General features: G+C 29.8%; 1 protein-coding gene across 3 annotated transcripts in view; it reads right to left on the reverse strand.

Annotated features, from left to right (window-relative positions):
* LOC113559385 (dual 3',5'-cyclic-AMP and -GMP phosphodiesterase 11-like) overlaps positions 1–25,995 on the reverse strand; it is a 76,731-nt gene that overhangs the window by 12,872 nt on the left and 37,864 nt on the right. The window contains exons 1-3 of one of the 3 annotated variants that reach the window (XM_026965153.1): positions 22,830–23,330; positions 2,300–2,542; positions 664–868 (exon numbers count right to left, since the gene is read on the reverse strand). In XM_026965153.1, coding sequence (XP_026820954.1) covers positions 664–868; positions 2,300–2,417 — 323 coding nt within the window. In that variant the 5' untranslated portion in view covers positions 2,418–2,542; positions 22,830–23,330. Of the gene's footprint in view, positions 1–663; positions 869–2,299; positions 2,543–22,829; positions 23,331–25,995 lie in introns of those variants that run through there. The other 2 variants (XM_026965154.1, XM_026965152.1) reach the window with 2 other exon arrangements.

The raw sequence follows: 25,995 nt of genomic DNA on the forward strand, positions 1-25,995 counted from the left end.
TTTTTTAATAAGCCTAAAACCATATTTTGTACTTTTTTAGGAGTGCCCTGTTTTTTTTAAAACAAAACCCACTTTTTTATTGTAAATTATTTCATTTTCAATTCTCAGTTGGACGTACTCAAATAAAGCGATGGGATACATTTTCTCTTTTTAATTTCTTTTAAACATGATGCAACTGTCCACAACAGTAGACACTAGAAATATAGTTTATGATGACAGATGAGTAATAATTGCCATTCAAGAGACCAGAAAAACAGGTCATAAATAAACGGTAGTCATAAACAACTAAGTTGCAGATAGAAGTTTTGCTCCTGGGACGTTAGGACCCAATGGGTCATTAAACCATTGTGTTTTCTCAATTACAACGGTTGTAATTATAGACGACTTTTAATGTACATATACGACGTGAATTTTGCTATTAAGGACGTCCTACAGTATTCGTAAATGAATTAGACGTAATAGGTTTCTATTAAGAGAATTCATATTACATAATCATTTTTTAATAATATTTTATTATAATTTACCTAACTACTATAATAAATCGACTATTATATAGTCCGCCCAGTATTGGATGTTAAAAGGTGTACAACATGGTGAAATAATGTCCCCAATAGTATTAAAATAGGTCCATCCATGTGTTATATTACAAAATCGATTGTATACCTGAGAAAATAATCGTAAGCGAAATCCCTGTGCTCGTCGAGCCATGCTTCGATTTTCGCATATTCCGGGTCATAGTGCTGGCTCCTAGACGACGGACTTTGCGGTCCCGGCGACGACAGGGTAGTGATCCGAATCAGTTCTCCACCACCACAGGGCTCTGCAGTCATTCGCAGTTCCTCCCCGACGCTTCCTCTGGATGGCAACCCTGTAACAAGAGAATACACAAACGTAAGTATAATATACAAACGATGTACATCACGTAAGGTACATATGCCGAGTAACGGAACTATTTTTCACGCACAGTATTTGTATCTGTACAATACAATATTATACATATATGTGTGAGTGTGTGTATTATGTATATCACATTATAAGCACAGTGCACGTGCTACGTAAAACTATTAACGGACGTCTTTTATTAAAAATTATAGTGATTATAATTCAACCGATGCCAAATAGCATACAAATATAATATTAAACTTCAACGTATTCGTATTATTTTTTGAACACTATAAAGTACCAACTACTTAATTAAATATATTATAGGTACAGCTATAAAGCGAGTATGTTATATTCTCGAACCAATACCAATGTCATCGTATAATAACAAGCACAACCACCAAACAGGACACATTCACACCATCACACGTAAAACTGTTTGAATAAATTGTATATCCATATACAAACATAGTGTATGCAATATAATATATTAAGTATAATAATAAAACCACTCGTAACATATAAAAATCCATACACATAATATTATAAAACATACACCAGTTTGAGTTCTGAGCATAGTGCGGCGATGAAAACAAAATTTAATATCAAGCCGGTAAAAAGAAGGTATGCGCGAAAAAAAAAAATATTATAATATACGATGATTAATAACCTTCGATCAGAATCCACATATACATATGTATATATATATATATGTGTGTATAAAATATGTGTACCATCGTCTGATCGGAACCGAATTAATTCGTGTGCGGCAGCCCGGCAGACATGGATATTTATTTATTATCATTTGTGTCATTAAAATATTGTTTTCTTTATCAATACCCTCGTGATTAAAGTGTACCGCCGGCGAGTTTATACCGGATTGATGTTCATACGTACCTACCTATATAATATAATACACATTTCCCTAATAATTATTCCAATACAAAGCACGATCATTTTATGCATATATGATTATATATACGTGTGAGAGAATGAGAGAGATGCATAATCGTATAGCGGTCGACCAATTCCTGATTTTGCTAATTTCCTTCGGATCGATTCGTTATATAAAAAGCTGAGTCAGCCATATAATGCGTGTACGGAGCTTATTTGTGGAAAAATCATAAAAAAAAAAAAAAAATACCATAACTGTATATAATGCTACGCTTACAATTAATGAAAACGTTATAAATTTGACTTTCTGCGATAATCGGTGCCAACGACAAATTCAGGCGAAAAAACCAACCATCACTACAATATACGGACGAACGCGTCGCCGTCGCGTTGGTTGCACATAGGCCATGCAATATTATACATAAATGAGACGCGTTGAGACTTAAATATTATAAATTATATATTAATATATATATATTTATTTTTATTTTTTTTTTTTTTTTTTTGTAACGTGTTCAGGTACCTGCATCGTCGTCGTTGTTGTTGTTTGTATTTTTGTTGTTGTTGTTGTGGCGATATTTGGTTCGACGGTACCGATGGTGACCCATACCAAAAGTTTGGCCCATTGAACAATGCACCATCACGCGGTGTGCTTATATAGCTGCACCGCCATTAAATTTCGACCGTTCCGCAGGACGTTACAAGGTGACCTTGTCATTGTTGTACGCGTATATTGTCGGCGAGTTAAACCCAGACGCCACGTCCTCTGCACACGCAATGGCACACAACATAAAGTAGGTAAGGGGGGTTCGTTATTTCATTTAAAAAAAAAAAAGAAAAAAAACCAATACTCGGGTCGTATATAACAGAATTCCAGCTCGGAAAATAAACGCGTAACTTATAATGTACTATGACGAGTTCGAAAATTAAAAACGAAACGTCACCATCGTGCGTCTCGGCCCGTCTAGATAATTTGTACACTATCAAACCATTCTTAACGAAGCATACAAAATCAGATAAATACGTCCTTAGAAAAATGTACGTATTTATAAATTATCGTCATTGTACTTGCAATAACTAAAAAAAAAACCGAACAAAACACGACAAGGCATACACACTCATTTATATAGTTTTTATTTCCATAGGTCTGACCTATATTTGGTTTTTACACATGAACCGTGTTAAACCTTAACAGATTATAACAGAAGTGGCCACACCTGTTAGTCATTGAACTTAAATTATATAATTTTTACTTGGTCGGATATATCTACCTACTCCTCTTATTGATACAGAGATGCCCAATATATGTATATGTATACCTAACAACTCCTTGAATTCCCCGGACTCCGGTCGCAGACAAACAAAATAACAATGTATGTTAAATACTAAATAATGGTAATGAATGATGTGGAGGTCGAGAATCTTGTACGACAACTTATTTGAAAAACCCAATTAGTTACTTATTTCGTAATATTGTACAATACTCGTATGTATATATAATAGTATAATACGTGTGCAATAATAACGTGTCTTCCCGTTCCAATGGCCAGCAACCTAATTTGTCATCAACCAATGTACTTAAACCCGATTCACTAAAGTGTCATCATGGAAAATTATTATTTTAGATTTTTAACAAACTGAGAGGAATGTAATAGTTTTACAATCAATAGATCTTTTATTTTTACATAGTTAAATATCCATGCCGACCTATACCAGAGTAAAAACAGTAAAATTAAAAAATGTACGGTTTATACTTATGGTGACCAGAAATATTATTTTTCATAGGATAGTACTCTTTTTTGATACACTGTCCTAGTGTTAAGTACATGCAATTGTATTTGTTTCTTGAATATATTACGGGCAAATACATGGTAATAATTTTTTTTATAAATTTATTATTCATTATTATTATTATTTTATGGTTCAACCTAATGCATATATAAATACAAGATAGGTAATATGATGTGTTATTGAAGTCAAATAAGTAGGAAACATATTATTAATAAATGTTTGTATTTAAAGTTTTATTTTTTCAATAATCATACATTAAAATATTTCTTATATTTTCAATATATTAAATTCAAAATATTTTCATCATAAAAAAAACACCTAGTTAGTATGATTTGACATAGTAATGAAATTATAATTTAAAATAATTAGTTTTATAATTGACAATAGAAATTAAAACCATAGAATAATCAGATAAAAAAACCATCAATATAGATAGAAATGATCTATGAACAAAATGGGTAGATAGTATACACATTGGCTTATTTTATCTAGAGAAAGGTTTTTTATGATAGAGAAGCAGTGTTATAATGTACTTTTTTTGATTTTTGTTATCTGTTCACCGTAGGGATAGTCCATACCCGTTTTTTAATACGCTGTATACTAAATGAGTCCCAATACCTGAACGAGGAAAAAATAATATACTAATTGAGTCCACGGTTGGGAAATCATAAATATACTAATTGAGTCCGCGGTTAGGAAATTATAAATATACTAATTAAGTCCGCGGTTGGAAAATCATAAATATACGACCTATAATTGAGTTCGAAAATTATTTTGAGTAAAATATAAAACCAACCATAATTTACGTATTTGGAGATAACTACGTGATATCGTTAATATAATAAATTGTATAAATTGTTTATCACACAAATTTTTACCAATATAAAAAAATGTAATTTTATCATTATTCATTACCTATATTAATTTAATTATATACAAGTAACATTTAAATTATTTATATTATATTATAGCCATAAATCATTAAATTATAATAAAATATTAAAAAAAAAAAAACTTTTTTTAAGTCTATAAAAGTGGGAAGGAAGATGTTTTTGTTTTTAAGTTTGGCGGGACTCAGTTAGTATTTAAACGCAGAATCAATTAGTACATATTTTAAAACAACCCGGGACTCAATTTATCTTAAAAGGCTTTATTGGGACTCTGTTCATATAAAATCAATTTTTCTTATTTTATTGATACAAATAATAACAGTTTTTTTCAATTTTACTCTTCTCGTACCGCAAAACCATAAATAAAACACTATCGGACCATCCGGAATAATTTACTAATGTAAATTATTATTAATTAAGTTACTCCAATTGACATATTTTTGACTGTGATCAATGCCACTGCATTATTTTTAAAAAATTACTTACTATACAAAAAAAAGATTGTGTAAGAAACTAATATATTAAAAAAGTAATAATAACGTAATTAATTTCATGAAATTTATCCATTCAGTTTTAACAACCTTGTGAAACAACTCACTAATACTCGTATAAGCCTTTTTTTTTTTTTAATTATCCAAAAATATAATATACTCACTATTCCTCTGTTTCCGGTTCCTACGTATATATATATTAATATTCTATAGCATGAACTAAAATATTTTATAGCAATAATACATTTTTGAATAAACACAAAAAATAAAATATTAATGTATAAATACTAGCTAGAAGTCTATTCAGACATGACGATTATACGAGATAAATTAATAACAATTGCCAGTCGGACTATCGAAGTCAAACTTTGATAATAATATTAAAGCTTGTTCGGCGATTAACGTTAACAACAATTTGCCCACTGATATTATTTAAATTGTCTTACTATATTAAATACAGGGATTATGCCAACACTTTACCACATGATTTCAGTCAAGTAGAGTACAATTTTCTGTGTATATTACGGAAATCAAATATTGGACCAACATTTGGGGTATCGAAATACATATAAATAAAAATAAAGGAAAATAATTAAATACGAAATGTAAAATAAAAATCCATCAACGTTATTTGATTCTACTATAAGTATTTTTAATAAATAAAATCGAAGGTTTCCGAATTTTTTTTCATTTTCTATAGTCTTTTGAGGTTCAATGATCCGTATTCATCCTTTCTCCGTTTTATCAGCTTTCACATGCAAAAACTCTTTCACCAATTATCCCGATCCCGCAATATGCATATTGCGTACCCTAATGCATGTATATTATTTGTATACATTATGAAATGTACAATATATATAAATGACTGTTTGTGTGTACAATGTGTAACTACCTAACATGTGAACCACCTTTTACGACTGCAGAGTTCCGTTTACTGGATAGAATACATCGACACCCCAAACATAAAATAAAATCCACCTAGTTAACCGACTGCATAATATATAAAACACTTCGAAGGGCCTTGCGAACTGCACCCGACGAAAGTCAGTCGGGCACTCACACTATACACTACGCAGATTGTAAACCATATATTATACGTAAACGTAATATGTTAATATTATATACACAATATATTAATATATATTGCGTATTAACTGTCAGTAGGTAACAATAATTATAACAACGGAACATCGAACACGCATATCGGATTATATCGGATTCGAAGAGACATAAATGATAATAAAATAAATATTAAACGTTCGTATGTATAAAGAGTTTTCTGATGGGGGTTAGGTTATCGCTTTTCCGACCGGAAATACTAAAGTGCAGAATATTACCAAACGAAATGCGCATCTTTCGATCGGGTGCGGCGCTTACGACAAACACGCGATTTACGCGTAATGGCGTAATTACGTGTGTGATAACCCAATCCTACATATTATTTTAAAATAAAAAAAATCAAACTTGTTAGGCTTTGTATGATTACTACATACTTAGTATTGATTTACGTATAAATAGGAAAAATATTTTTCTCAAAATCTCGATGCATAAATACTGAACAAATAAAGTTTATTGTTAACTAATAATAGTATGTTTTAGAATACATATGTAATAATACACTTGTTAAAAATATTTGAAACTTAAAAATGGTATAATTAACAATCATAATTAAAACTCGAATTTAAATGGCTAAAAAATTATCATAAAACGCTCTAACAAACTTCTTTTCAACGCAATGCCCGTAAAAAGTGACTCAAATTGTTCACTCAAACGAGATTTTTAACTTTTCTTTATCTTAACTTAACTGAAAATAATACAAAATAAAATAGGCACACACAATAAATAAACAGTATATACTTTAAATAAACGCGATATAAAAATTTATTGTAAGACACAATATATCCGATCGTTGTAAATATAGGTAAAGATGTTATACATTCATAAATAGAACATTTAATACAAATGAAAAATACATAAAAAAAATTATTGAAGCAAATGGTATGAAAAGAATATTTTTTGATAATGTAATATTTTGAACATCCTTATTTACGCAAAAAGTTCGTTTAATGATCTATAGGTATTAATATGGATTATTAAAAATATAAAAACAAAAAAATGTAATAAGTGCAAAATAATAGTTTCACCTTTGAAGTATCTCTCACATCAAATAATTTATTTACTTTGAATGCATTCTCCCAGAAAATGCACTTTGCATTGAAATCCAAGCCTTAATATTGATATTATAACTATAGTAATTAATTCTATAATGATCAAATAAAACAGATGTTAAATGTATTTAAGATATTTAAGTATTTATAGCAAAATATAGTCACTATTTCATTTCATAAAATCCATTTTGCGTCATACTGCATACGTTTCGTCTGCGTATACGCGTATAGTACATATACGTACAATGTACCACTGTCAAAAATCGACCATCAATTCCAAAATTCGTCTTGTCCAGTATGTCCAATAAACCCACAATACACAGTCGTTGTACACTAAAGTCATTATTTTTGAGTGCATAAGCACGTGTAATATTCGACGAGCACTAACATCATTGGTATGCAGCGCATGCACCTCTTATAGACTCTAATAAGATCACGACGAATATCACACACGAGTAATCAACTGTATTATAATCTGCTAACTGTTATGATATTCACTATTTTCTAGTGTCAAATACAAAATGAAATGGGCCACACGAAATGAACAAATTATGCAAAACATACATATACTTACGCGTGAAGCATATTTAATAGGGAAGATGCGTAGATCGCCCGCTCCACGGGATTCCAAAGGAAATGAAATAGTCGAATGAATAAATATAAATGAATATTAATGTTAAAAATGTAAGAAGCAAAATAATGAGGACGGAGGCTGCACGGAGGGGGACCCTCGGCATCAAAAGTTGTATTATAAAAAATTAGTCCCTCGTGGTCGAACTTCAGATACCTACGCCCCGCCACTAATAGATACACGAGTATATAATATGATAAATTGTATAATAGACTCGTAAGGTTAACGAAATTCGTTCGTCAGATTACAACAAAGCGCACAAACGCCGTGGGGGCCCGGAAAGATACATAAAAAAAAACATATCACCGACGACGACGATGACGATTTAACGTCAATACACACGTCGCAAGTGCCTGTATATACGCAGTACGTACAGCTACTGTACAGTTTCTGTAAAATGCTACGCATGCCGACGGGCACGTAGGCTGCAACAGTAGCAGCGTACCACGGTGTTTGTGAAAGGGGATGGGAGGGGAGAAATGGAGATACGTCGTGTGTATAATAAATGTGGTTGGTAAATCGGCGATAAGAAGGGCCGGTTATCATTGCGAAGTGAAGTACACGTCCGTCCGCATGTTATACCGCTCTGCTGTTGTATTTGTATATACCGTATAAAATATTATAATAAACGAATATATTAATATGATAATAATATACGCGTATTATAGTGTATACGTTATAATATATGATATTATAATGATTTGTGTGTGCGTAGTACGATTATAATAATGTTATATAAGGTGCATGCATTATATTATAGCGCGCATTATTATCGCAACTTACGATTTATCAACGAGACCGTTTGCCTGCGGTTAGGTAGTTGTAAAAAGGTATAAATGTATTGTGTGTCACGTCGAACAAATTCGTGCAAAACAAAAAAAAAAAAAAAAAACCTCAAATTTAATATATTAAGTGTTCAATGCAAAGCGGATTTAAAACATATTTGAAATTTAAGTACCCTGCGCATGTATATACGATTATTGTAACGACAGAACGGCTTGTAGGTGTTTCTGCAGTTATTCGTATAAACGTGCGCGTATAGAGTAAAAATCGAATCGCACTCGTCATTTCTAATTTTCCACACTAATAAGTATTAAATATTAAGCTGATCGACAATCAACCAGAACATTTTTCTGAACTTTAGGGAACAACCCCGCGGTAACAGCTATGCAATAAGCGCTGCAGCGCAGGTTTTGGTGGAAATTATATTAATTTCGGCGCGACATTCAAGAATTATTAAGCTTGCAGCTGTTTGGTCGATTTGCGCATATAATATGTACATTATGATTTGCCTAAATCGTTGTAGTACCACGGCGCAATACTGAAATTGAATAAACCAATTAAATATATCGTTAAAAACTTAAAATCATAATATAGTTAAAACTTGATTATTTACTATAACACTTTCATAATATTTTATAAATTAATTTGATTGTTAATTTTCATTTTTCGTTTAAGTTCGGCATGTGCGTACATGGTACATAGTAATATAATATGGGTGTGTTCTCTGCATCATATTATAGTACACCCGTAGGTATGAATATAATAAACATTAGTATAATATATAATTTATCGTAATATTAAGCTACTGATTATACAATAATCATTGTCAAACTCAAATAAATTGTTCTATGCTAAACATAATATTTAGGTACAGACACATCGCGAACAGCGTAGCATGTTGGGAGGGGGGTTAAGAGGACTTAGCCCCATAATTCATTTTTTGTCCTTAGGCATATAGACATGTGGTTTATGACCATTGCAATTCATAATATATTATCGTAGTACCACGACTGCTGTCATTATTCAATATACTTTACTAATAAAAATTAACAATAATCTTCTTCAGAACATTATCAGCTATTACGCTATTCATTATTAATATGTGTAAATTAAACAATACAAATTTGACACAATTCTAGAGTGGGTTCGAACAAATGAGAATTGTAAATCATTATCTTTTTCAGACATTATAGGCTCAAAGAATGTAGATACAATTCGATTTTTTTTTTTTTATGTTTAGTATACCTACTCATCTTTAACAATATATAATAACAATATTAAATAGTTTCTCAATTATATTATTTACTGTATTCTAGTGATAATTTACTTATCTAATCCTATAGTAATCACTCGTCATATATTATTACCTATACTATATAAGGGGTGGTGTTGAAATCGAAATTAATTTGTTTTTTGCCGTAGTTGAACACTTACTGTAAAATATGAATGATTTTCAGTAAAAAAAAAAATGTATACACTTTATATTCTTATCGACGTCATAATATGAATGAGCAAACATAAATCACTATACAGTATAGGTATCTAAAACTAATATATTATGTATTATTTATTCAACCCACAAAATAAAATTATATTATCTGCTTTTCTGCTAGATGAGCTGTTTTAGTAGATTTAATTTTCAATCATCTTTATGTAGTCCGGGTGTGTTTTTTGATTCAAATGAGTTTTGATTACCACTGTGTACAACCAATCTATCAACGACCACAGTTAATTTGCACGCGCGCTATCATTATTGTTAGTAATTACGAAATAAACGACGGTTAATGTACCAGATTATTGATTTTCTGCGAAGATTTATGTTTATATAAAATATATGGGTTAAATCGATCGTAATATTCGAACTGAAAGTTAAATATAAGGAATAAGTGGCGTGTGGAAATGTAAACTTATGTGAAATATATTATAGTGAATGAAATAATATATTACGTAAATAAAAAAAACCTACAAAAGAGACTATACATTTGATATTATCCGATTTTAATTTGAAACGACCTTTAAACCAAACATAAATTCATTATTATATTTATTTTCGTTTACATACAAGGCTTTAACCCACATCAAGCACACTATAACACATTAAAACCTATTCGTTTAAAAAGCATTAAAAAAAATTTTTATTTTCCTATCGTATAAATACAAATATTTTACTTCAATAAATAATAGTAATCGAAATGTATTAATTTGTAATAGTATTTTTTTAATAATGCAATGAGTGTAAGTTCGCGCATTAGAAGGAAGACAGCTAGTTTAAATGGAACATTTTCTTTTGTCAACAACACTTATTAAATAATATTATAAAAATGTATAGGTTAAGAATTTAGACGCCCATCCATCATTACAGACGATAATAAAACTACACAATAATATATTAGGTACTCCCGAACAGACGCGGACACATCAACGATAACGTGAATTCAACACAAGTGTTACGGATCACAGACACCGTTTTTATTTATTTATTATTTTCTATATACTTCACATATTATAAAATTATATTTCAGTCTTATACGAATATACGATGTATGTATTCGGAATACCCATACGACACGGGGTTAAATTGAGAAACGTATTACGTGGCCATCGATCTCGGTATACATTCAATATATGATGACCAAACCATGGAGCTCATCCCTCCGTCCCACTAACCCCTAACCTGATTGCAACACAAAAGCTGTCGGTGGAAAGGTATATTCGATTATATATAATAGTACGACATCCGATAAATCATTCTAGATGGTCTGTATATCAGGCGATTGCCGTCGGAATTCGGACACTACAATAATAATATTATACACCTGAACGAAAATAAGCGTATATAGATTAAGTATACATATTATATATAATATGTATGTATATATATATATAAGTACATATTATATAAAGCGTACAGTTCACCAAGTGCCCACACAGAAGTCGCCTGTGACCGATGGCGAATATTATTTAACCATCGGTCAACGCCGCAATGGCTCGAAATATATTATCCGTAAAAGCGTTATATTATACGGATACATACTATAAATAATACGGAAGTGTATACATTATTATAAAATGTGTAAAATTGATACATAGAGGTGACTGCAGGAGCGTTGTTTGTAAAATGTCACATGTGCATACATAAATATACGCAGCGGATAGAAGTAAAAAAAATGAATGGGAAATATTATTATTACCTATACTGCTCGTTTAAGTCATTTAAGATACGTAAAAACGAACACTCAAATGAATCATCGTTCGAATTTTTTAAATTCTTGAGAGCGGAAATTTTACTTTTTTATTTATGTATTATACGTAATTGTTTCAATATAATATATATATATATATTATATAGAATGTTTAATGTTTTCAAAATATTGAATGGTTCGCAAAGCTCTTTTGATACATTGAATTTAAATTATTCAAATAATTACATATTTTTAATGGTATTTTGTAGTAAAATAATACAATTACCCTTAAATTATGTTATGTGAATGTTATAATACGCATTACCATAATATGTAAGGATAAAAGTACAAAATGTGGTAAACCATAGTACCTAATCATAGACGTTCGTACAGTGTATGCAAGGTATAATAAAAGAGATCATTAATATCCTCTTTAAGACCCTTTTTAACTTTTTAAAGAACATAATATTTATATACATTAAAAGTTTCATTTTCAAATAAGGTGTGAAAAGTCCAAATTAGATATTAAAAAAGTTATAGATCAATTCAAAATTCCATAAATATTTTTTTATAAATTTTACTAAAACATTTTATAATTTATTGACAATAATTGGTTGTTTTATTACATAGTACTTTTCTTGTTGGTGGGAAGGGCCTAATTTTCTATTATGCATATTCAACCTGCAATAAAGTCTGCGAGCGTCTATGACTGTTAACCTAATTTTAACATCAATATTTAACCTTATTTTTGAATTTGAACCATGTATCTGCAACTCGAACTTTAACCTAGAGCTTACCAAATTCAAGAATAAATAGAAATACTAAGTGTAGGTGTCAAGATTTCAAATTATTATACATAGGTATTTAACAACAATAATAATATATTGTTCAACATAGCCCAAAGCTTACTCGGTAATCGGGATACTATATATATATAAATTTCATACATTGAATAAAATAAAAGTGTAATCAAAATAACATCAATAAAATTAAATAGGAACGTTCCCAAGTACACGTCAACGTCAAATTGAAACGTCATTATTCGAACAATTAAGATTTAGAAACGGCCGGGTAATATAGATATAGCAATATTTTTATGAATATATCTACCTCTTCTCGGTTAGACTAGAGAAATATTTAAATATCCCTTCTCTTTCGTCAAAACAGAAGTAAGTCTTATTGTCTTCTATTATAATCTATACATAAAATAATATAGACAATCTACGGTTTATATAGACATAATACATTACACGATTAATTTCTAGTTAAAGTAGAGTGAAATATTACGAAGATGTGTAATACACTATTGAATAATATACATATTGCTATAATACGTATTTTCATTGTGAATGCACGTAGCATACAATATATACAATACAACACACTTTCCGAAAGACTGACTTCGAGGTTTTGTCAAAGTTGTTAAGTCGTATCATCAAATTTTAAAAAGAGATCACGACATCCACTTAGTTCTATTGTCACATTTAAAACTAGGTCTCATATTATATTATTTTGAAACGAAGAACTTACATAAAAAAAAATAACATGATATAAGATAAAACTCTTCGATTTATAAATACTATACATATGTTCTTTATGAGTTCGAATAGTTCGATAATATAGCTATTATAATAGCAGGTCAGTTTACGTGTAAAAAAATACTAACTAGAGCAAAACTAACTGTATCGATAGTGCGAAATGTAAATTTGATACGTTGAGCGTATAATCATAATAATATTAATAAATGATAAATAAATACGACGGATTGTTGTATTACGCGTCCTCTTAATAAAATACTAATATATTGAGTGGCGAGGAACAACAGCAGTGTTTAGTATGAATGAGCCAATTGTAGTTTGTATCAAGGCCAAAAGAACACCCAAAACGAAAAAAACACGATAACACCACGCACGCACGCACGCACGCGCGCATGCACACACACACACACACACACACACACACACACACACACACACACACACACACACGTGCATATGGAATACGAAGCTGTTAGGGTCATAACACAGCCTACGTGTGCGTGGGTTACGTTATCTTCTTGTACCCAAAGAGCTTATCAGCTTATTCAGTGTGTATTCATTGTGCATGAGACCAATACGAGCGCAGTTTTGCGCTGACGTAAAAACAAACAAACAAAAAAAAAAAAAAAAAAATGGATTTTATTTTAGCGAATAACGGATAAACGATCTAGGGAAAATCGATCATTGTGCAGTAAAAATCGGTATAGCGTTCCGAAAACGAGCGCAGTTCCTAAAAAAAAAAAAAAAAATATCTTACCTATATAGTGTATGTGCATGTATATAGTACCGTACATTTATATAATAGCTGCTACTGTATAGCGTAGAAAATTCAAAAGCCCCCGCAGAATAAAAGTATCAGAAGAGCTGACGACGATGAAATGCAAGAACAATGATCCTAAGCCGTCTCATATTTTATCTTGGTCCGAATCTGAATACATAACAAATGACAATGCTTGCAAAAATAATAAAAACCCGTATTTGACAATAGATGAAAAATTCTCACTCCTATAACGATAATGGTTTATGGCGTACAAAATAGACAGACATTTTTTCTAAACGCCTACAATATCATCAAACAACTACGTGCATTGATATAGTTTCAGATGCCATCACTTATTATTTTACAAACGATATTAAATAAACATTGTACTTCATAATATTTACCCGGACAATATACGCCTTTAGCTATTATATAAATATATGTATTTTGTATAGACTAGCCTATATCAACACAGTGTTAGTGATATGGTTGTAAAAATTTACGAAGGTAAATTAATATGACTCGTAATAGTAGTAGAATCATAAATTCATAACTTATGACATAATTGCAAACGACGAAAAATCGACAGAAAAAAAAATACCTAGTAAAAAAATCAAGTTCGGGAAAAAAGAATCTTTTCAACTCAATTATAATATTAATTTATTATTAATAATAATGACCTATGCCATAATACTTCTCTCACTCTCACTCTTACTCCCTTCACATACTCATTTCATCTATTTATCTACATATAATCGCTGATGTACATTTATACGTGCGGTTATCTAGATCATATTATGACCTACTACTCATGTGACGAACAAACAAATTATCGTATATTAACAGAAAATAATGAAAATTTAATATAAAAATAGACAGATTGGTACTAAAGGTTTTTATTTTTATTTCATTATTAATGAATGAAACAATATCCTTCATGAATGGGAGTCCTACACGGTAGTATAGAACAAGACATTTAGTGTTTTTCAAATGCACACATTTTTAACAGTAATTAATTAACGTAACAAAAATAAAAAACCAACGTATAACTTGTGAGATATTTAAATATTATAATTATTTACGTCGCAGTATTATACGCATTTGTTTATTCATGATGATTTTAATTTATAAAATATTATTAAATGTATATAATTTTCATTTTCATTTAGGAACCACTGCCTTGAGGTATTTTATTTTTCACAAGTGTAAAATGGTATGAGAATTTTTTTCATCCCGTTGGCACGAGACGGTGATCTATTTTTGGTACTTCGACCTCCCCTCCCTAGACGCCACTATCAGGTTGATATCCCACGGAGAAATAACGTTTTGTATTATAATTCGCTATAGCCGAAAGACGGGTTGAAGACCTAAGGATTTAAAAATCTAAATAACATAATATGCGTAAAATGCGGCGTGGTCAATACAATATATTAATACCGTCTAGGCGTCACCAGTGCCAATTTTTCTCCCCTTATCATTATTAAAACGAAATTATCCAAATTGTAAATGGGAAAAAAACACAACAAACATGTTCTATCCTGTTCTTGGATTAAAATAAAAAGTAAAATATATTCCTAAGGTTCTACCTAAATTAAATATTGTAGCATTTATTTATCAATTTAAATTAATGCAAGCAATATTGAAAATAGAATAATATATTGATAACGATTTCTTATAAACGAACCATTAATATTTAATGAACATAATTTTGTTTTAATGGTTGTTAAAAGGTTATTCATTACATATTTGTATGTTGAGAGAATATTCATTGTTTTTAAAATTCAATTTCAAATAATTTATATGTGTGAACAATATTATGATATAGGTACGCATTCGAATAAGTATAGAATAGAATTGTTAGGAAATCGAATTGATTAATGAATAAATCATAGTATTATTATTGTACACGAATTTGACGAAATAGTTTTAACACGTATCTGGACAATAGAAGACAACAGAGACAGAGATAAATGATCATAATGTGAAAAATATCGATGTTTTCAATAAATTACCGATCGAGCTCACTATATAGGTTTTCAACATTTGCGCGCGTGAATGGACTGCGAAACGTCGCGCATTGCCCCGGACGACGTTGGCTTAATTCTGTATTTGTATAATACATTACAATATATTATAATACAAATTTCAATATTATTGTCATAATGTCACCGTTTACCCCCATTTTAATACAAACACCCGCGAATATGTATTGCATTCTATATAGTATAATGTATAAATAGGTATACCAAACAAGCACGCAAGTACGCTGCGATTGAAAATTGCGACCTGACTGCACAGCTTTCGATGCTTTCAACATGCGCGCGCGTGCGCAGGTATTACATTATACACATACGTAAACACGGTACTGTTATAAGACAGAAAAAAACAATATGCCACACGCGATTTGTATGGAAGGCACGGGACTTCCGAAATGGGTTTGAAAAAATTTTCAAGTTGACCTACCGCGTTGTATTCTAATGCAAATAGGCGTTCATGATGAGATGCAGTAATGACCAGTAATGTCGTAAAATATAATTTTTGCTTCGTGACTCGATTCAGTTAACACTATACACTCCGGCGAAGAAGGCTCTTGTATATTATTATTATTATTATTTTATGTTTCTTTTTTTTTTTTATTATTATTATTTTCATCCATTGGCAGCAGCGTAGTCACCGAACTATTATCATCAAAATATCGGTTTTCGTCTAGGCTATATAATATTCTACTCTATACGCAGTGGCCGGTCGACAATATCGACATATTAAACCGCCGCGTTGGAACCAATAATAAAAAAAAAAAAAAAAAAAAAAAAAAAAAAACAGTATTAAAGTCCAAAAGAAATATTTACCACCAGATAGATGTGTGCGTGTGTGTGGTATAATAAGTATATCACATAATACGGAAAGTGTCGTTCACGTTTCTTGTACACAGCTAGAAGATCGAGTTGTAACGAAAATCCATAACGACACGTGCATATACGTGTATAGCGTATACCTATACTGAAGTATGTGTGTGCGACGTGTGCGCGTACAGCGTAATCATTAACACACAATTTTAGAGTAGAAATAATTATTGACCGATGACTAATATATGGACATAGTATAGAAAATGAAACCATATGATTATAGAATCGTGTATGCACTTATGAACGCTAGATTTTTTACTGCAAATTGTAATACTGTTTTTTTGATTCGACATTTATGATAATCTTTAGTTAAAATATATTAAGTTGTGCGCAAGTTTTTTTACGTCAAAACATCGACGGAATTTTATTGACAAATTGTATCTAAAGCATAAAGTGTTTCTGAATAATATACATATACCATATAAACATTGTTTGTGTAAAAATGGACGTAATATTATAGTGTACGAGTTTTCAGCCATATATGTTCTAGTAATATGGAAATTTAAGTGTGTAGAAGACGCGTAGTAGACGTGTATAATTTATGTAAATTATAAATTCGATCATTTAAAGTTATTTAACACTATTCATACACGTTTCACAATTTCTTTAAAGCCCTTTGTATTGTATAACGCAATTCATAGTTTCATCAGACGTGCTATTAGGTGTAAATGTTCGAGGATTAGACCCTAGACCTGCAGTTATTCAATTATTAATTACACAATATAAAATTTGGAAAAATCTTAATTTTCTACACGAGAAAACTATTCTTCTAGTTATTCGACAAATCAAACAAACGTTTATTATAATCGATAAAATAGTTCTACTTAGATTTTCTATAGACCCGCATTCGAATAATTCGTTTGGTAAAGTCTAATAAAATAAATATATTGTAAGCCTAATACAACAATAATATTGTATTATGAATATAACCTTAATATAATTATTGAATAGGTTATATTATAATATATACCTACTTTAAGGTTATTAGTAACCAGCATAGGTGTTTGTGTTAGTAAAACACAAATTGTAATAAAAATTTTATATAATATAATATAATAGTTAAATTTAAATTGTGTATGTTAGTGTTAAACGACGATAAAATTGTATTTTATCCCACAAACGTTGAATAATTATTATTCGATACAAAATAAATTCAAGACAAATTTCTGATTTGCTTTATAATTTATAATAATTTAGTGTGAATTCAGTAATCTAAACAATATGCAAAATATAATACATCAAACGAAAACAGAGAATAATAATACATTTAAAAAAATGTTGTTATTGTAACGCATTGATGAATTATGGTTTCTTAAGACTGATTATATCAAATATCAATACAAATGCCATAGCTAATACATAAAACAATTTATTTAGTCCGTTAATTTTGAAATACGATATTATGTTTATAACGCATTTGTTTTGATTATACATAAACAGTTGGAATTTAAATAATTTTCAAGTATAATGTTAAATACTAATGGAACATTACATTTTATTTGTTTGTTATTTAAACTGTTATTTCATATTAGATATTTTTTTTATTTTTCTCATCAAACTCGATTATTTAAAGACTTAATGCATTTATGCATAGTATATATAATATAATATATGCATTTGGGGCTATTGAAATACGTATAAACATTTTGAAAACGATTGAAAACCGATGAAATATATATCTATAACACACTTTATCTACATAATATATAAGTATTATTGTGATTAGAATCGATATTTTTTTTTTTTTTTTAATAAAAGACAAAAGAATGACTTTACTATCATAATTCATTATCATTTATGTTTATACAATTTATCAACCGATTCGGTATATAGATACTATTAATATTTAGTGACAGGTGACAAGCGATTTACATTTTATTGAGGGAAATATAGCATTTTTTGTATCAAGTTCACATCAATAAAAAATCGTATTCTAAAACACAATCTTTATTAATATAGTATAAGCACTTTTATCCAATAATTTTCAATAAATAGATACTAATAGAAACTCAAAAATAACAATGAATTAATTAATAACATCATCCTTTTAAGATTATAAATAATCAAAGCCTAAGCCATTGTGAACAAATTGCCATTGCCCGTTAAATTATTATATTATAATATTATGTTTTGCTTCATTTAAAATTTAATTTTAAGATAATATATACCTTATATATTTGTAATGTCAACAACTATAATATATCAGAATGTGATTTGTAAGTATCGATCAAAATACAAAATACAAAATAATAATTAATAATTAATTTGTTTATATTAATTAATTAAAACTGCAGTAGATAACTACAGTTTTAAATAATTAATACTCAAATCAATAAAACTACATTAAATCTCGATGTAATTACATTACTCATTCATAGCTGTTTTAATTAACCCAATGAGGTCATTAATACATGATGCATTAACAATTGCTAAATTATAACATAGTAAATAATAGGCACGAAACAATAAATTACAGTATAACAATATTTAATAATTTTGTTCAAAAAATATTAAAATTTTAAGAAAAATAAAATACCTAGATTTTTTTTTTGTTAATTAAATATAGAGGTTTAATATACAGTTACTATAATATTTTTATGTTATATGCATATTTTTTATGCATTATTTTATAATTACTAACATTTAGTGAAAAGTAACAAGTGATTTACATTTTATAGAGGTAAGACAAAATAAAATAAACTATAATAAACATATTAAAGCAGGTATAACATATAAATATTTAATTATACAAAGTATACCTCAACAGTTGATACCTATAATAAAATTAACTTTAAGGAAAATGTATGCTTGTTGGTTCATTAACGATTTATATTGTATTATTTTATTTACTTTGTATGTATACTAATAACAAATCAAAAATTCTTTCTCAAAATCTCAAATTTTAATAATTAAAATCAGAAATGAGGAACTCTAATAATATATGATACTATTATTTTTTTATAGTTTTAAAAAATATGGTCACATAGGTATCAAAGCGAAGTCATAAATAATAACGAATTAATTTTTAAACCATGTAGCTAATATATAATTTTCAAAAATTAATTATTCAACTTATATTTTAATTATTATGTTCAAAGTAGCAATATTTTATGTTTGTTGTTTACTATTCATATTAGTATGCTACCAAGTAATTCTTGTTAAAACAAATCTATTAATGTTAGTAAAAATAGATATAAAAAGCTTCATCGTGTATTACAGTACTGCGCATTACAGTTAATTATAAAACTTATTAAGTATTTCTTATTGTTAATGTTAAATAAAGTCTAAATCGTGATTTACAAATTTGGGGTTGACATTATAGTTTTTAAAGTATTTAAGTTACCATAAACTATTATAAATTATAATAAACAGTGAATAATTCTAAAACAATAGGTGGACGAAAACATGATGAAACATAAATGTTGTACATTAATTTACGTAATACAAAAATCCCGTAATAGGCCAACGCTCAAATATTTTTAAAAGTACCTATAGCATAATACGAACCTTGAAATAGTTAAGCGAAAATATATCCCATGGGTATTCAACAAACAACGATATTTTTAAATACAGCGTAGTTATTACATTATATAGGTACTCGCGTTACTCTTACAAGATGAATTTGAATTATTCAATCGAATACGACACTTTATGTGTAAATAGTTTAATATTTTTATCCACTTAAAATTGAGTAATCCATACATGCATATAAAATTCGTCACATAACAAAAGGGATGTATCGTATATTTTATGAGGATATTTAAATATGAAATTTAATTTAGACCAATATTAGACCTACAATCTCATGTTCATTGAAACGTGGCAGTTAAATCATATTTTAAAGTACAGTGAACATTTTACTTTATCTTTAAACTGCAGACAATCTCGCAGGTGATATTATTAACACGGTTAAAAGGTGAACAGGTGATGAACATAGAATATAATTATTGCTGATACCTGCAATGCCGCATTGATTGTGTATTGAATGTTTTTGACAACAAAATCAGAAGTTGATAACGTTTCTAGGTATACTGCAATTATCACTTACGAAAACAACACGAGTGTATAGCTACAAAGCTTGCTTCCGTCCAAGACAAAATTTGAATATTAAAGCAACACCAACATGACATAATATTATATAATATATAAAATGTATTATTTTATTATTATACATATTATCTCGCCGTCGTCGTCGTTATTACTATCGCGTAATAATATTATTATAATATATTGACGGATGCGATGTTTTGGCTTTGCCATTAGGTCTCATCAACACTCGTGCGATTCTAAATTATATTGTACACAACCTTAGGCCGGAAGCGAACACCGCAAGGGCCTGGAAAATAGGGAGTACTCAAAAATCGTCTGTAAACAAATAACCGGAGAGAACAAAAAAGTCGTACCTTTGATAATAATAACACGACGCAAAAGAAAAAGAAATAGGGTCGGTAAAACACTTTGTCGCGCAGTAAAGTTGACCTCAAAAAAAAAAAAAAATAATAATAATAAGAAACTTATAGTGAAATATAATACATATATATTATGTATGTATATACTATAAACGAATATTTGTCCTTGAATCTATACACAAACGTAAATAGTGTTATTTATGCGAGCACACGCCGCCGACGGACGGAATATCAACACGGCAATTTTCCACCTGTATCCAGACTCCGGTATTTGCGCCGCGTTCGAAGTATAACGGCCGGAGGCCAAGGGCGCGGCGCGTCCGCGACGGTTTTGAAAATTTCGAAAAAACAACGCCCGAATTTGAAATTAAATACACATGTTGTAAACCATATTTTTTCAAATATAATACATATTGGCAGCGGCGTCTGGGACGGATTCGCCGCCCAGTGATAATAAATAATAATACATTAGGTTGGAATATTATATAAGAGATCCTGCTGATACGCGGTTACACGTTATCCAACTCGAGTAACGTGTACTACACTCGTCGGGTTCTGCTGAAATTCAGTCGAGATATTTTTGAACCCGCGGTGATTGAAATTAATTCCGAAAATACGTTTTGAACGTACGATATTATTACAATACCTACAACACGCCACCCATATTGCGTTTTTACTTTCCTCGGTTTTTCTACGTATTTCCGACAGACTTCCGCTGGACGTGGAGGATACCGCACGCACCGGGTAATAATAAAACTGCGGTATAGCACCGGCTGCGTCGTTACATCCGTTGCGTGTGTGTGGTACGACGGCCACGGCGGTGCAGCGTTTGTGCCCGATTACGTACGATTGTTTTACTGCAGGCGACTTGTGACCAAGTGCGCCGCTAGAATTTATTAAATTACCTACACTCGCGTGTTGCGCGCCGCTAATTACCTACTTATTAAGCATCAAAAACGTTTATATGTATATAAGAGCAAAGCAATCGTAGTAGTAGTGTATAATAATGTCGTTGTTTTAATTATCACCGTGCACGCTTATATGCATTGTGTATAATACGACGACGAAAATAATTTACGACAGACGCCGTCTGGGCACCGTAACAATGCACGAGGAGAGATTTTTGGAGTGGCCGTATTATAAGTGGACAAAATGCTCACAAATCTTCGAAAAAGAAAAAACACACACACACGCCGATGCGAAGAATATCGGTACATAACAATAATAAATAGTAGTAATTATCATCACCGACACCCGGACACCACCTACCTAATATATAGTTCGTGTATACTCGCAACCGACAAACCTAACGATAATAATATAATGCCTACTATTTTGTCTATTATGCGACTATTATAATAATAATTAATAATACTATCAATGAACCGAAGTACCCACACTACCCACATATTGTGATAATTTATTTTACGCACGTATGCGTGGCGTTTTGGCATTTTACCGAGCTGGGGACCCGTAGCTTGGCGGACAGACGAATGGTATTTACCTTTTTTGTTCAGATAATTCTTGACGCATTTCAGGAACTCCGGCAACCGGAATGTGTGCATGGTTCTATTAAACCGGTCATAAAAAATGTCCGTGACTATTACGATTGTATTATTATTGTTTATTTATTTTTTTTTCTCTGAATATCTCTGTTGTGCTATGCCTACTAATTATTTATTAGTTTGACTGTATTAAATTATAATTTACAAATATTGTAATCGAACGGGACGCCGTTGTCGTGATACGGTACGAAACGGACGGTCTCGGATCGCATAAAACGTCAACGCACATTTAGAGACTGCCGCGGTGTTGTACACGAAACGTAAAACGACACAACAATAGTATGTAAAATCTAAAAAATAAATAAATAATATTAACGATCGTCGGAAATAGCAATACGAAAGGAGATTATAGAATAGAGAAAAATATTTAGAAAGAGCTGCGTGTTTAAGTACATAACACCAGAATCAGTGTTCAGCGTCTAACCGTCGGTAACAAACTGAACCGATTCCGAAGTCGAACTAAGCAGTGAACGGCGGCGGCGGTGGCAGTAGTGGCGCGCGGTGGCGGCGGGCGGACGCGTATGTGTTTTTGTAACACACGTTAGAACACGAGAACGTATGCGGCCGGATGGTCGGATGGAAAAGGGTTACCCGCGACGAATACTCCGCAAGATCTTCGCACGCGCGCTTTGGCGTCTGTTTGCTTATACCTCGTGGATGGTATATGCTAAAAAAACCCGCCGCTGACTATCCAGCTCACTATAGTCACATATATCGATGTACACTATCGCACTTAACACTATTATAGTAGGTACTTTTAATATTTTTTATTTTCAAACAAAAATTGCTAACCAGTCGACGATTAGGACGTAACACCGAATAATAGTGTGAAAAAAAAAACATGAAAATCTACTTGACGTTAACTTATATTACAATATTATGCAGTACGACTGTACGAGATATAATATGCCTACATCAATGTATACAAAATATTCAAATATCGTATAAATTAATTATCTATTTATCTATTAAGATATATTTATTGCGTTTCGTAATTTTTATATCGACAAATACAACTCATAACTTTATATAATACATAAGTACATGTACAAATGACATAACGATTAAATTTTTGTCCAATCGTATTAAGTACTGTATTAGTGTATTTATTTTTCAAGCATAAATCGACATTTTGACATTAATAATTGAAAGTTTTAAAAAATTATTTATGTTGAAAAGAATCTTTTTTCTGGTAAATCACTCAATAAAATTACTCATACTCTATAGCTCAAAATATCTCAGATGACAGTATGACTCATGATTTTACAATAAAAACCGTACGCATAGAAAGTAGAAACACTGCTGTTGCCGATTACTCCGAGTGCTAAATCCGAAATATCTTTATAGGTTGGTATGATAATTTATAATAATCTTATAATGTGATATTTCCAATGCTCTTTTATTAGAAACAAAAATTTGATATTTTTATTTATAAGAGGGAGAAAGCGCCAAGTGGTAGCCTTCGTGTTCACAGTGCCAAAATCATAATAAAATAATACATTTAACATTAGTACCTACCTATAGCACCGGTTTTAATTTTATCAGAGTTTATGTAGAGTCAATTTTTTGGCTAAAATTGGCTCTGTCTATTGTGTATAATATTTTTATCTCGAAAGAATGAGAAATGAAGGTAAACATCTAGTGTTCAGATTCATTATTAAAATATTATATTTCTATTGATCTATATTTCTAAAATTCTATAGAATATACGTTCTTCCAGCCAGAGTGTTGATCTTCATTCTGAAGTCATATAATTATATCTGAGAAGTACATTAACAAGATAAACTTGATATTGATGGTTCCTAGAATTATGTAACTAACTACTAGCACGAAATTATTCCACAAATTATATGATAACTTAAACTCAATAAAACAAAACAACATTTTTTTAATTTCCTAAATATTTATTACTTACTTAGGAACAAAGAACAAATAAACCATTATTCAAATTAAATTAGTAGTATCGAGAATTGTGAACAACATTTTTCAAACACCTAGTTATATCAAGATTTGATTTCAAATATTTTATTAAAAATAATTATATTCGATGAACAGTAGTTAACAAGGCTAAACAAGAATATTGTTTATTCGGTCATCGCTGCTCATTTTATACAACAATACTATACTATAATTTTATAATTCTCAGACAGAAAAAATACGACATTGAATTGAACTGTAATTTGTATTTTTCTTATTTTATCGGAAAAAAAACTATTTAAAATGTGTTTATTTAAATCGATTTCACGAAACATGTGATTTTACTTCATTAATCATATGACCTATTCATTGAGTTCTCATTAATGTAAAAAAAAACTTGTTTCATTTTCGAATTATGGTTTATATAATTGAGTATTGTCTTTTACAATGATTATAACCAACTAGATATACATGTATAATAACTAATGAGTAACCGGGGGCTTATTGATTATTCATCATTCCAAAAGTAATTTAAACTGTTGTAATTGTTTAATAATACATAAGTTGAATAAAATTCAAAGTGGATAAAATATATTAATGATTAATGATTAATAGTATTACTTTAATAATACTTTATTAAGCAGAAAAAATTTAGTTTCCAGCCAATATAATATTTATTTTTAATAATTTTTTTATACGTATATAAACATAATCATTATATAATTATTTGTTAATTGTATTAATAAAAACACAATAATACAATAAACAAATAATCGTTACATGATTAATGATCATAATAAGCTTATAATAATTTTAAATTTAAGTTTTTGATTATTTAATTATTAAATAATAATATTATGTCATGTCAATGCCGACAAAATGTATATACGCACTTTACGTAATAATATTACCAATGAAACGCAATTCGGTATGTACAACTTACAACTATAAAATATACATTTTAAATAATAAAAGAATCTCATTTTTTTCTCTCTATAAACTATAAACTTGACATTTTCCATAATACGGAAACAACGCGTTTCGCAAAAACAAATCAATATACCTATATATCTATAAATGTAGGTATATAAATACGTGTATTAAAAAACCTTGTGCCTTATAAAGCAATAGATAAAAAAAAATTGTAAATATATAGTAATGTAGAAAAATAGATGAATACATAATTTT

The sequence above is a fragment of the Rhopalosiphum maidis genome, chromosome 4 (assembly GCF_003676215.2).
Source record: "Rhopalosiphum maidis isolate BTI-1 chromosome 4, ASM367621v3, whole genome shotgun sequence".
NCBI classification, from domain to species: domain Eukaryota; kingdom Metazoa; phylum Arthropoda; class Insecta; order Hemiptera; family Aphididae; genus Rhopalosiphum; species Rhopalosiphum maidis.